Source organism: Natrix helvetica, assembly GCF_964273705.1.
Source record: "Natrix helvetica genome assembly, chromosome: 2".
NCBI classification, from domain to species: Eukaryota; Metazoa; Chordata; class Lepidosauria; order Squamata; family Natricidae; genus Natrix; species Natrix helvetica.
The window spans coordinates 171,422,051-171,434,053 of NC_138552.1; the positions used below are offsets into that span (position 1 = coordinate 171,422,051).

General features: G+C 37.3%; 1 protein-coding gene across 2 annotated transcripts; it reads left to right on the forward strand.

Annotated features, from left to right (window-relative positions):
• The first annotated feature begins 5,841 nt into the window (after positions 1-5,841).
• IRAK1BP1 (interleukin 1 receptor associated kinase 1 binding protein 1) lies at positions 5,842-11,765 on the forward strand. 2 transcript variants are annotated; one of them, XM_081945153.1, is made up of 4 exons: positions 5,842-6,270; positions 8,839-8,904; positions 9,591-9,721; positions 10,956-11,765. In XM_081945153.1, the coding sequence occupies exons 1-4, from the start codon at positions 5,941-5,943 to the stop codon at positions 11,236-11,238; spliced, it is 810 nt and encodes a 269-aa protein (XP_081801279.1). In that variant the 5' UTR covers positions 5,842-5,940; the 3' UTR covers positions 11,239-11,765. The 2 variants fall into 2 exon arrangements, with proteins under 2 accessions (XP_081801279.1, XP_081801280.1); XM_081945154.1 differs by having other exon boundaries at positions 5,847-6,228.
• Positions 11,766-12,003: the final 238 nt, after the last annotated feature.

Sequence of the window (12,003 nt, forward strand, 5' to 3'; positions counted from 1 at the left end):
TAGGAATATATGCTCCTAACCAACGCCAAGAAAGTTTTTATGAGATGCTCCATTTAAAAAATTTTAGACTGGAACTTTAAGAGTATTCTAATAATGGGAGATTGGAATGGAGTGATTTCTCCAAAGATAGACAAGAGTACAAAGACGAAATTCACTACCAAATTACCAAGGCTTTTTTTGATTTACAAGACGATTTGAAATTAAAAGATGTTTGGAGGACGCAACATCTAAATGAGATGGATTTTTCTTTCTATTCAGATAGACATAAATCCTTTTCAAGGATTGATTTCTTTTTGTTAACACCGGATCTAATTCCTAAAGCCAAGAAATCCAAGATTTTCGCCAGGACACTTAGCGATCATAGTCCGGTGTGGTTACAAATTGAATTAGGGATGAGGCCAAGAAGGTCTTGGAGAGTAAATGAAAATTTATTTAGATATGAAAAAAATGTTGATGAACTTAAAAAACACATGAAGGAATTTTTCAGTTTTAATATGAATAAGGGCACTCCCATTGAAATAGTTTGGGATGCAAGTAAAGCTTATATGCGTGGGGTCCTGATACATATGAACTTTAAACATAAACAAATTAGACAGAAAAGGAGAATGGAATTGGAAGATGAAATAAAACGCAAAGAACAGCTGCTTATAATAAACCCGAATGACCAGGCGCTCCAGATGGCGCTAAAGCTGTTGAAAGATCAATTTCAGATGCTTATAGCAGAACAAACAGCAACCAATTTGCAATTTGCTAAACATAACACCTTTGCCAACGCTAATAAACCTGGTAGATGGTTAGCATATACTTTGAGAAGGAATATGAATGACAGAATTATTGATAAAATTGAGTTTCGAGGGAAGATGGTATATCAACAAGAGTTGATTAAAAAATCATTTGTGGACTATTATACTAAGCTATATGTACAGGATAATATACAGAACAAGTTAATAGATGATTTTTTGGAAGGAAAAAGGGTTGCAAAAATTTCTGTGCTTCAAAAGGCAAATTTGGAACGTCTTATAACCGCTGATGAGATCACTTTAGTTATAAATCAACTTAAATTAGCTAAGGCTCCAGGGACTGATGGTTTGACTGCAATGTATTATAAAACTTTACAACTGGAAATGATTGAATATCTTACACAACTATTTTGTAATATACAACAAGGAGGTAAAATACCTCCCTCATGGAAAGCGGCTTTTATCTCATTGATACCTAAAGATAAAGAGGGCCCTAAGAAACCAGAGGATTACAGGCCGATATCTCTTCTGAACACAGATTATAAAATATTTGCTAAGGTACTAGCCAACAGATTGATGACGGTTATTCAAGAGATTATTCATCATGATCAAGCAGGATTTATTGAAGGCAGACATATGAAGGAGAATGTAAGGCAACTCATAGATTTAATTGACTATCTTGATAAGAATAAGCAGATCTCTGCAGTGCTGGTTTTCTTGGATGCAGAGAAGGCCTTCGATCGAGTGAATTGGAACTTTCTAACCAAGACTTTGGAAAAGATGGATATGGGACCACGATTGCGGCAGGCGATTGGAGCAATTTATCAGCAACAAAATGCACAACTTATTATTAATGGAAATTTGTCAACAACTTTCGAGATACAAAAAGGCACAAGACAAGGTTGCCCATTATCCCCATTGTTATTTATTTTAACTTTGGAAGTCTTGTTGAACGCAATTCGGGACTCAAAATCCTTAGATGGCATAGCTATCAGGCAAAAGGAATACAGAACTAGAGCATTCGCCGATGATCTGGTTGTTACCCTTTCACATCCTTTGAAATCAATAATCCAGATGAAAAATATCATAATAGAATTTGGCATGGTGTCTGGGTTTAGACTAAATCAAAACAAAACGAAAATGATGGTTAAAAACATGACAGAGACTCAAAGAAAGAGACTTGTAAGTTTAGCAGGTTTTGAAATAGTTTCTAAAGTTAAATATTTAGGAATACAAATTTCAGAATCAAACACAAAAGTTTTCTCAAATAACTATGAAGTGTTGTGGCAAAAGATACAGAAAGATCTTGAAGCGTGGAAAAAGTTACAATTGTCTTTGCTTGGAAGGATCTCAGCAATTAAAACGAACATTCTACATAGATTTATCTTTCTATTCCAGATGATTCCGATGCTTAAGTCAGATAAAACCTTGTTAAATTGGCAAACAACATTAAATAAATTTGTTTGGAAGGAGAAAAAACCGAGAGTAAAGATGAAGATTATGCAAGATACACGTGAAAGAGGCGGCCTCAGACTCCCAAACCTTCGACTGTATTATGAAGCTGCGGTATTAACGCATGTAGCAGATTGGTTCGGGAAAACAAAAATGGAATTGCTGAATATAGAAGGCCATATAGAAGGCCATGATCTTGTTCTGGGATGGCATGCATATCTTTTTTATGAAGACAGGGTGGATAAAGTGTTCAACAACCATGTTCTCCGTAGTGCCTTGATGAGAATATGGAAGAAGCACCGGCCCAATTGGGATTATAAAATACCGCTTTGGTTGGATCTTGCAGACACCATGGGGATTATGAATATTAAGTCACTCGGGGGTTGTTTATATAAAGATGTGCTTATTGCTGATGGGGGCGAATGGAAGTTAAAAACTTTGGAACAGCTGTTGGAAGAAGGAATTAATTTAAATTGGTTACATTACATACAGCTTCAGAAGAGATGGGCAGAAGATCGCAGGGTCGGTTTTATGGATAAAGAAGTGGAACTGATTAAGCAGATAAAAGAGACTGGTCCAAAACAAGTTAAAAGAATATATAATGTACTGTTAGAAAGAGACTCAGAAAGTGAATTGGTTAAGGATTGTATGATTAAATGGGCTCAGAATTTTGGTGAAGTGGTTATGTTGGAAACGTGGGAAAAAATATGGGTTCAGAATGTTAAATTTACAGAGTCACAGAATTTAAGGGAGAATTTCTATAAAATGTTTTACAGATGGTATTTAGATCCTAAAAAATTATCATGCATGTACCCAAATGTTCAACCAAAATGTTGGAGATGCGGGTGTCTAGATGCTACCTTTTTTCATGTATGGTGGACTTGTAACAAGGTTAAAGCTTTTTGGATAAAAATATGGTGGGTTATGCAGAATGTATTTAAGAAAAGAATACAATTCACTCCACAAATGTTTTTATTGGGTATAGTTAAGGATTTTACCAAAGGGGAAACAAAATTGGCCTTGTATATGGTTACAGCAGCTAGGTTGTTGATTGCGCAACATTGGAAAAAAGACTTTTTGCCGACAATTGATCAATGGATTCAGAAGGTGGCGGGGTTCGCTGAAATGGCAAAAATTTCAGCTTTCTTAAAAGCTCAGAAACAGGAGGATTACACACAGGAATGGGCAAAATGGATTGATTATATACAGAATAAATACCAGACTAGGAGTTATTATCTAGCCTTTAGGTAAGAATGTTTAGACCGATAGATGATCAGAGTAAATAGTATATGGGATGTTTGGAATTGTTAGAGTGGTATACAGCGGAAGTCAGGGGGGTGGGTTTGTGTGGGAGGTGGGGGAGGGTTAGGGTGGAGGATGGGGCAATATATATGTATGAATAAATTAGAAGATGGGACTAATGAAACATTGTTAGGCTAGGAGAAATTTATATTAAGAGTTATAGATGTTAAATTAGCTTAGAAAATTATCAATGTGTTATTATTAATTTAAGAGAAATTTATATAGTGTTTGTTGGGAGGAGAGGGGTTATGAGTAATCATAACAGGAGTCAAAATTGATTGGAAACCAGAAGTTTTTTTAGTAGGAATGACAACGAAATATAAAAAAGAAATTCAGTATTTAATTTTACACATAATTACAGCGGCGAGGATTGCCTTCACTCAGAAATGGAAAAATAAATTGATACCAAGCGAAGATAAAATAATAAGAAAGGTTATGGACTATGCCGAAATGGACAAGTTAACAAAAGAAATCCAGGGAAAAGAACAAACAGAATATTATCAGATATGGGGAAAATGGTATAGGTCGATGGAGGAAAGAAACAAGGATCAATGAAAGAAGTCAATAAAACCCAAAAATAGAAGTTAAGGAGAATTAACATATATATATGCACTCAAGAGAGTTTAAATTTATTACAGGTAATCACCCAATATAGCATATAGATGAGTAAAATAAGAGGGTTAAAAATGGTGAAATGCAAATGAAATATATTAGAAGGGGAAATAACATAAGGAGAATTGTATCGATTTGAAATTGCTATTAGAAAGAACAGGAAGTTCGTTTGTACTGTAAATGTAGTGTACGTCTAAGTTCTGTGTGTGTGTGTGTGTGTGTGTGTGTGTGTGTGTGTGTGTGTTTTGTATGTTTGTAAATAAAAAAAGAAAAGAAAAAAGAGAGAAATAAAGGCTGAGCGTCTTGCTACATAGACCAACATCTAAGCACAATTTAACCTAGGCATTGAATGCTAAGTTTCCTTAGGTCTGCTATGCTATGCAGTCTGACAACCCTTTATAATAGATGTAAACATTTATTTTTAAGTAGTCTTTTTGAATCCCTTTCAGTAAACACCTGTATAATAGGAGAATATTTTAACAGATTTGAAGCCCTTTATACTTTCAAATTCTCTGTAATGATATACAGTACTATAGTCTCTTGGTGTGTAGTGTCAAGAGCAGTTCATAGTGCAATCAATTCCCCAGATGTTGGGGTTTTTCCTTCACTAGATGTATTCAGACATAGCACATCTTATTGCACTAAGCAGAAGTTGGATTCCACAGCCTCCCCTGGCTTTACAATTCTGTCACTCCAGAAGCAGCCAAGACAGCAGTTGAGCAGAGATTCACCTAGTGGGTAATTTAGTTTAGCTTTAATGCCCTAACAGCCTAATAAGACTGCAGCACGAACACAGAAATAGATATAAAACCTTAGGACTGACTTCAAGGTCCCATTCAATTTCAGAAGACGAAAGGCTCAAATGCTTATTTACACATTTATTATTTTTCTGTACAGATGCAGGAACATAACTCCACCTCCCAGATGTTAATTAGCGACTCATAAACATGATGTATACAAACAATTGATTTGTAGATGGGCAGCTATACGAATTGAATGAAGTCCAAGCAATTTGCTTGTAAATCTTTTTTTTTAATTCATAAAAATCAGGTGGGGTCCCGTGACCTACTTAGCGAATGCCATGATTTACCCCTGTAATTCTGGAGTCAATTACAGTCATAAATTAAAGACTATTGCAATGTCCCATCAACATAACACACTGCAGTTTTTATAGCCATTTCTGGTTGCAGTCCTCATCCTAAACCTGATAAGTTTATTACGTTTTTTTTAATTTTTAATTTATTTATTTAGTTTGTCACTCATGTACAAGATAACAGGAATAGGAATAAACATGATGAAGAACACAGGAAATGGGGACAAATAAATGGGGACAATAGGACAGGGATGTTAGCCACGCTGGTGTGCTTATGCACACCCCCTTACAGACCTCTTAGGAATGGGGTGAGGTCAACAAAGTAAGCAAAATAAAACAAAAATAAAAAAGTAAAATAAAAAATAAAATAAAAAATAAAAAAGTAAAATAAAAAGTAAAAAGTTATTGAGCAAAACATCATTATTCTCAATGTTTTATCGAATAAAGTCTGTTTCTCTGACGGCATCACTGCCGTTTGTAACCACGCCAGGTCATAAATCATGATTTATAAGCTGCCAAGGGCATCCCCACACAAGCGGCAGGCGGAATACGGTTTAAGACTATGCGAATGATAAAACAAGACGCTGCAGAGGCCACCCCTCTTCAATTCGGGGCGGGGCTGTGGCCTCTAGGCGATTTTCCCGTCAGAACTACAAGGACCATCAGGCCTTAGGCGCGAGGGCTCGCGGCGTCGCCTCCGTTGCTAGGATCTCCTAACGGTCCTTTCCCTTTTCCAGCCAAATGCCGCCGCAGCCGCCGCTCTCTCCAGCTCGGGTGTTCGCTGAGTTGGTGTCCCCGCCCGTCGCCTCCGGCACGGCAGACGACGAGCCGCCCAGAGCCGCCGAAGGAGGGCCGTTTGGGAGGGAGGTTCACGTGAGCGGCAGCGCGGAACTCAGCGCCGGACCCGATCGGGCCAAAGTCACGGTTTATTTGAGAAGCAGGAAAGGGGAAGCCGGCGCAGCGCGGGGCAGCGTCGCTCGCAGACTCGACTACGTCGCTCAGACGGTTCGGCAGCGCGGAGGCATCTCGGTGGGTGAGATAAAGAAAAAGCCCCTCGCCCGCGCAGCCGCAGTAGGTCTCCTGCCCTTTGCGAGCGTGCTCAAATCTTTGGTCGCTTCAGCACAGAGGTCTTCAAATTTGGCAACTTTAAGACTTGTGGGCTTCAACTCCCAGAATTCTCCAGCCAGAATTCTGGGAGTTGAAGTCCTCAAGTCTTAAAGTTGCCAAGTTTGGGGACCCCTGCAAATAGCAGACTTATATATCGCTTCGCAGTGCTTTTTACAGCCCTCTCTGGGCAGTTTACAGAGTCAGCATAATTGCTCCCAACAATCAATTTAGTTCCTCTGTTCCCCCACAGAGAAGCTGCGTCTTAGCCAGGGAGTCCGGTTAAGTATGTTTTGGAGAATTTTGGTGCCTCCATCCACTAAAAACCATCCTCTGTGCTTCATACCCACCTGTGCTTTTTTCTTGAGGCAGCTAAACTTTCTGGGTTTTTTTTTTCTTTGAGGACATTTCGCTTCTCATCCAAGAAGCTTCTTCCAAGAGCTGAAGAAGCTTCTTGGATGAGAAGCAAAACGTGTTCAAGGAAAAACAAAGAAAAGTCCAGTTGCCTCTTGAAAAAAGCACCTTCGGGACAAACAAGACCTAGATGACTTGAGAACCTCCATACACATCTAGCATGGGGAACCTCTAGCCGTCCTGCCTAGTGGCTGAATTAGGCTAAACTATGCTTTATGCTAATGGGCGTCTCGGTGTGCTGTATGCATCGAAATAACTTGGATAAAGGGATCATCTGGATAGTCCCCAATCCATTCCAGAGGTAGGCACTCGTAAATCATTTTTATAATGCTGCCTAGCTACAGTCACCAGGAGTTGATCTCAACTTATTTTGATTTTAAACTCGCTTTTCATTCAGGAGCCTATGGCAGCATAGGAAGCATAACAATTTTTAACTGCAGCAGCAAGGATGTGAAGTAGATTGAGTTTAGGGAGGTTCATTGACTCAGAATCACCAGGGACTAAAGAGCGATTTTCCCTCAAAAAAGAGGCTGAAAATCTGGGTGCATCTTATACACTGAATACAGCATTTTTGCCTCCCAAAACCCCACCCTCTTCATCAAAATAGCCGTGCATAGCCTTTAGGAGGCTTTCAGAGTGCTCCTGGGGACTGGGGAGGGCAGAAATGAGCAAAAAATGGGCCGTTTTTTGCTCAATTTCCCCTCCCCAGCCCCCAGGAGCACTCTATAAGCCTCCATAAGGCTGTTCATGCCTTTAAAAAAAAAAGGTCGTTTTTGGGAGGTTTGCAGAGTGCAAAAACTTTTTTTTTTCCTCTTCAAAACCTTGGTGTTTCTTATACTCCGAAAAATAAGGTACCTGTGGTAATACATATTGCTTAGCCATCATGAAGGAGTGTCATTGGGCAACTAGCAACAGAGTTATGTACTACTGATCTAAAAGTCATAATTTCTTCTGAGTTTATAAGGATGTAATTCCAATCCATTTTCAGACCTCCCTCAGTTGTGAAAGTTCCTCAGTTCCTCTGGATTAGTAATGGTTATGAAACCTAATCTACCTAGAAATAAGATACAACACTGTGGAAAGAGTTTTGAAGGAAAAAGCACACAAGTAAAATAAAAAAATATGTAGCCTTCAAGTCAGTCAGGACTCCTAGTCATTTCATAGTCAAATTCATGAAATTTTTAGGCAACATTTTCAGAGGTGCTTTTCCATTGCCTTCTTTCTAGCGCTGAAAAAGTGATAGTCTAAAGTCAGCCAATTGATACTAGCCAGTATTTTTATTTGCATTTATGTTAACCACAGTTCTTAATAGAGTTTTAAAAAACCATAGAGAATAATTATGTTTCTTTTGACTGGCTTGTGATGCTATGAGTAATAACCTTATTTCTGTCCTACAAGTGGCATTTTAGCAGATTATCAGGAATCTACAGGTACCAGGTAATTTAGGATATTTCTGATACTGTCTTTCAAAGCATAAGTATTTTAGGAAATTGTTCACTCAGTCATGCTTATTAGGATTGTTTAGCCCAGGAGTAGTCAACCTTTTTATACCTACCGCCCACTTTTATATCTCTGTTAGTAGTAAAATTTTCTAACCGCCCACTGGTTCCACAGTAATGGTGATTTATAAAGTAGGAAAGTAACTTTACTTTATAAAATTTATAAAGCAGAGTTACAGCAAACCCCTACCGCCCACCATGAAAGCTGGAACGCCCACTAGTGGGCAGTAGGGACCAGGTTTACCACCACTGGTTTAGCCCTTTGAATTTCAAAGCAAAAAGAAAATTTTACATGATTCCAGGAAGGGGCACAACTTCTTTAAGAAATTGCAGAAAAAGATTTACACTTCTACTTTGAAACACTTTTTTACTTTTGATTCAAATACATGGTTACATGTTTTCATGGTAAAATATGAGTTAAAACATTGGTTAAGAAAGGGTGTTAAGTTTGGACCTGGACTTGATTCTTATTAGTATAACTCTGTTAATTTTAGTAAGTCTCTTCCAGCTCCAACTCACTTTTACTGTTTTGAAATGCATTGTTCTGTTCTGTTGTTTAATGTGCCTAAAAGAACATTGTTTTTAAGTAGTGGACTTAAAATGATCATTTTTCCTCCCCAAGGAAAATGATGTGACTGTGACAAAAAACTTCAGTAGAATAGACAATGCGTATAAGATGGAAGCCGAGGCAAGTATCTTAAATAAGAGAACTATTAGTCTTAAATATGTTTGTTTTGATTTGACTAAACTTTTAAAACCATCTACATATGCATTCTTAATTTTATTAAATTCACTCATTTGCTTTTTCATTTAACATTGTATCATGTTAAAGCTAATTTAGAATTTTAATGGAAAACTTAATGGAAGTATTCTGAAAATATGTCATTAATTGCTGTGGTATCTTGGGACAAATGTCTCTTCTACATATCTTAATCAATTAAGAATGAGTAGTATTTTCAAATAGTGTAATGAAGTGAGTAGAGAAACACCACTGTTGAAGAGATATGTTGCTAAACTCTAGCATAGATTCATATTTGAAAGTGCATACCTTTATTCAAACTATGGCTTATCTAATGAATATCTCTCTGATAGATTACTTTGGTCCTAATCTAATACTAGTAGATACTAACAAATGCTTTAAAATTGTGTATTTTCAGATACTACCCTAGCCAGTACTTGATTTTTAATTCACAATACTCAGTTTACTTTGCAGATTGTGAGCCAGCTTTATAATAATAAATAAATAAAATAATAGAGTAAGTTAAAAAAAGTGAGAGGCTGGGAAAGATCCATATATACCGCTATCTTTTACTTTGGTCATCCTGCAATTAAACCACTGAAAAAAGGCTTCTACATTTTTATATTCATTTACAGGTTTGCATTATATTTACTGATTTTGGGAAAATGCAAGACACATGTAATCATCTTGTTGAGAAACTAGATAAATCAGTTATCATCAGCTCACCTCTCTTTTACCATACGATGGAGGCTGTAGATGCCCTTCGGTAAGTTTCTCAATACATTTCTCAAGAAGATGTACGTATATTTCTGGCTTGCTTATTTCATTGTGAATATGTCTTCCAAACTACATAAGTAAAAATGTTTTCTTGAAGAGAACTGACTGTGCAATACGTAGAGATTGCAGCTTTAATAGCTATCCTTTGGACCAGTGTTGTCAGACCTAAAACTGATCCTCCAGTTCATACCAGCATCTCCACGTAGAGATGGCAGAGGAATGCCATCACCACTATGTTTACTAATAAAAAGACTGGAGTTACTATGGGAGGTTACTACTGTAATGTGTATTTCTGTCAAGTCTTGGAGGCGGGAGAGATTGGGAAATGTTGCAGAATGTCAGAGTGAAATACTGAATTGGAGTCAGACAAGTTGGACACATTTTTCATCTCCCCAATCTTCCTGCCTTAATTTAAGGAAGAGAATAATATAAGGCAGGGGTGTCCAAACTTGGGAACTTTAAGACTTGTGGACTTCAACTCTGAGCATTCCCCAGCCAGCTGGCTGGGGAATTCTGGGAGTTGAAGTCCACAAGTCTTAAAGTTCCCAAGTTTGGACACCCCTGATATAAGGGATAAGTAGCAATATTGCAACAAGTAAGATTATTTTTATTACGATTGTCATGCTTCTTATAACCCATCTTTGTTCTTTTGTACTATTGAAAGTTGGATAATGTTGTCTCCTATTTTCCCCACAAGAATCCTGTGAGGTAGGTTGGGCTGAAAAAAGGGGAGTGGCCCAACTCATCAATCCACCTCTAGATTGCTTTGTAGTATTGTAGCATGTAACTAAATTAAGGAGTAGCAATACATTTTTGAGGTTGTACATATTTGAAGTATTTTTTTAATATCCTCTTCATACCTCCAGGATTGTGTGTGCAGAGCAGTGGTAAGATAGCCTTGCCCTCAACTATACAACCATCATAAGTTTACAAAGAAAATGAAATAAGTAAGGAAAAAGGCAAGTTTGGTTCCTAAAAATTACTTTGGCTTTCATTCAGAAAAGAACAAATTTTTAAACAAATACTATTAAGGAAAAACTTGTAACTATGCGGAGGTTCGTGTAATTAGGTGCCTAGATATGCAGTTATGTGATACTGAAGTGAGTTATTATGTATCCCGAGGCTTCACTTTATCTGAAAAAAATGTCATCAAGTTTGACGAGCATAAAACTGCAATTTAAATCAGAACTGATTAACTAAATCTTGCTGCTCTTTCTTTTCAGGAGGCAGGTATGCGTTTCTGCGGTTAGAAGTGCTCAGCAAAAAGCTCAAGAAGTTTGCCAATTGTTTGGACACTCCCTGGGGAGACCTCTGCTAATCAAGGAAGAAGAGGTAAAGGAGTCGGAAGGTCATATTGAAGATCATACGGACAATTCTTCAAATTTATTCAGTTTTCAGCAGAAACTCCAAAGTGCCACCATCCACGTTTCTTCAAGAGTATTTGCTATTTTTGAAATAAAGGGAGAGAAGAAGAAGAAAAAGGCTGCTCTTATAAAAGGCAACTAATTAACCTCTGAAGCCATTAATTAGACTTTGTTTTTTCCTTTATGAAGACGAATGTACTCAGGAAGCTCTACTTGATTTTCCATAGTCTTACATTTAAAATTACAGTTGAAGTAGAAACTCCTTCTATTGAATGGGGTGAAAAATGTGGAACCCTGCCAGTGTTTTTAAAAAGCCATTGCTATTCAGATGTGTCTAAAATTAAGGGAAAGCTTTATTTATCGATCATATAGTGCAAGAAAATGCTCATTGAGCATGATTTGAAATAATTACTGACTCATTCTGTTGCTCGACAAGGCAAAGTAGATGCATCTTACAGTCCCTTTGTCAGTGGGTTCTGCCTTTTTAGATTACAACTTCTGGGAAACTGGTTTATCTAAAATGCAGTTACCTTTATACAGCAGCCAGTAGTCCTATTATGTATAATTTTAATCTAAGACCTAAAAATTTATTCTATTATTCATGCAGCAGTACATATGTCTAGTTTGGTCCAAAGCAATATGCTTTTTAAGTAAAATATTTGTACAACAGCTTCATTGTGGCTTTCTTACTGTTAAGTTGAAAATTGTTTATAATTAGGCTTTGTTCAATACAGTATTAAGGAGGTTGCTTTTCTCACTGCTTTATAAATACAGTCAAATTGGTGCAGTACTTTGGACTGGGTCACCAAATTGTGCTTACCACTGAATAGGGAGAAGAAAAAGGAACACACATTAATAAATAATAGATGTTGCATTATGCTAACACAGTTGGCTCCCCAAGTCAATT

Bases quoted from the DNA above. Each gene is read 5' to 3' on its own strand.
- IRAK1BP1 (XM_081945153.1), top strand. From the start codon at position 5,941: ATGCCGCCGCAGCCGCCGCTCTCTCCAGCTCGGGTGTTCGCTGAGTTG. The intron at 6,271-8,838 runs GTAGGTCTCCTG...TTCCTCCCCAAG, and splicing joins CCCTCGCCCGCGCAGCCGCA to GAAAATGATGTGACTGTGAC. The intron at 9,722-10,955 runs GTAAGTTTCTCA...CTTTCTTTTCAG, and splicing joins GAGGCTGTAGATGCCCTTCG to GAGGCAGGTATGCGTTTCTG.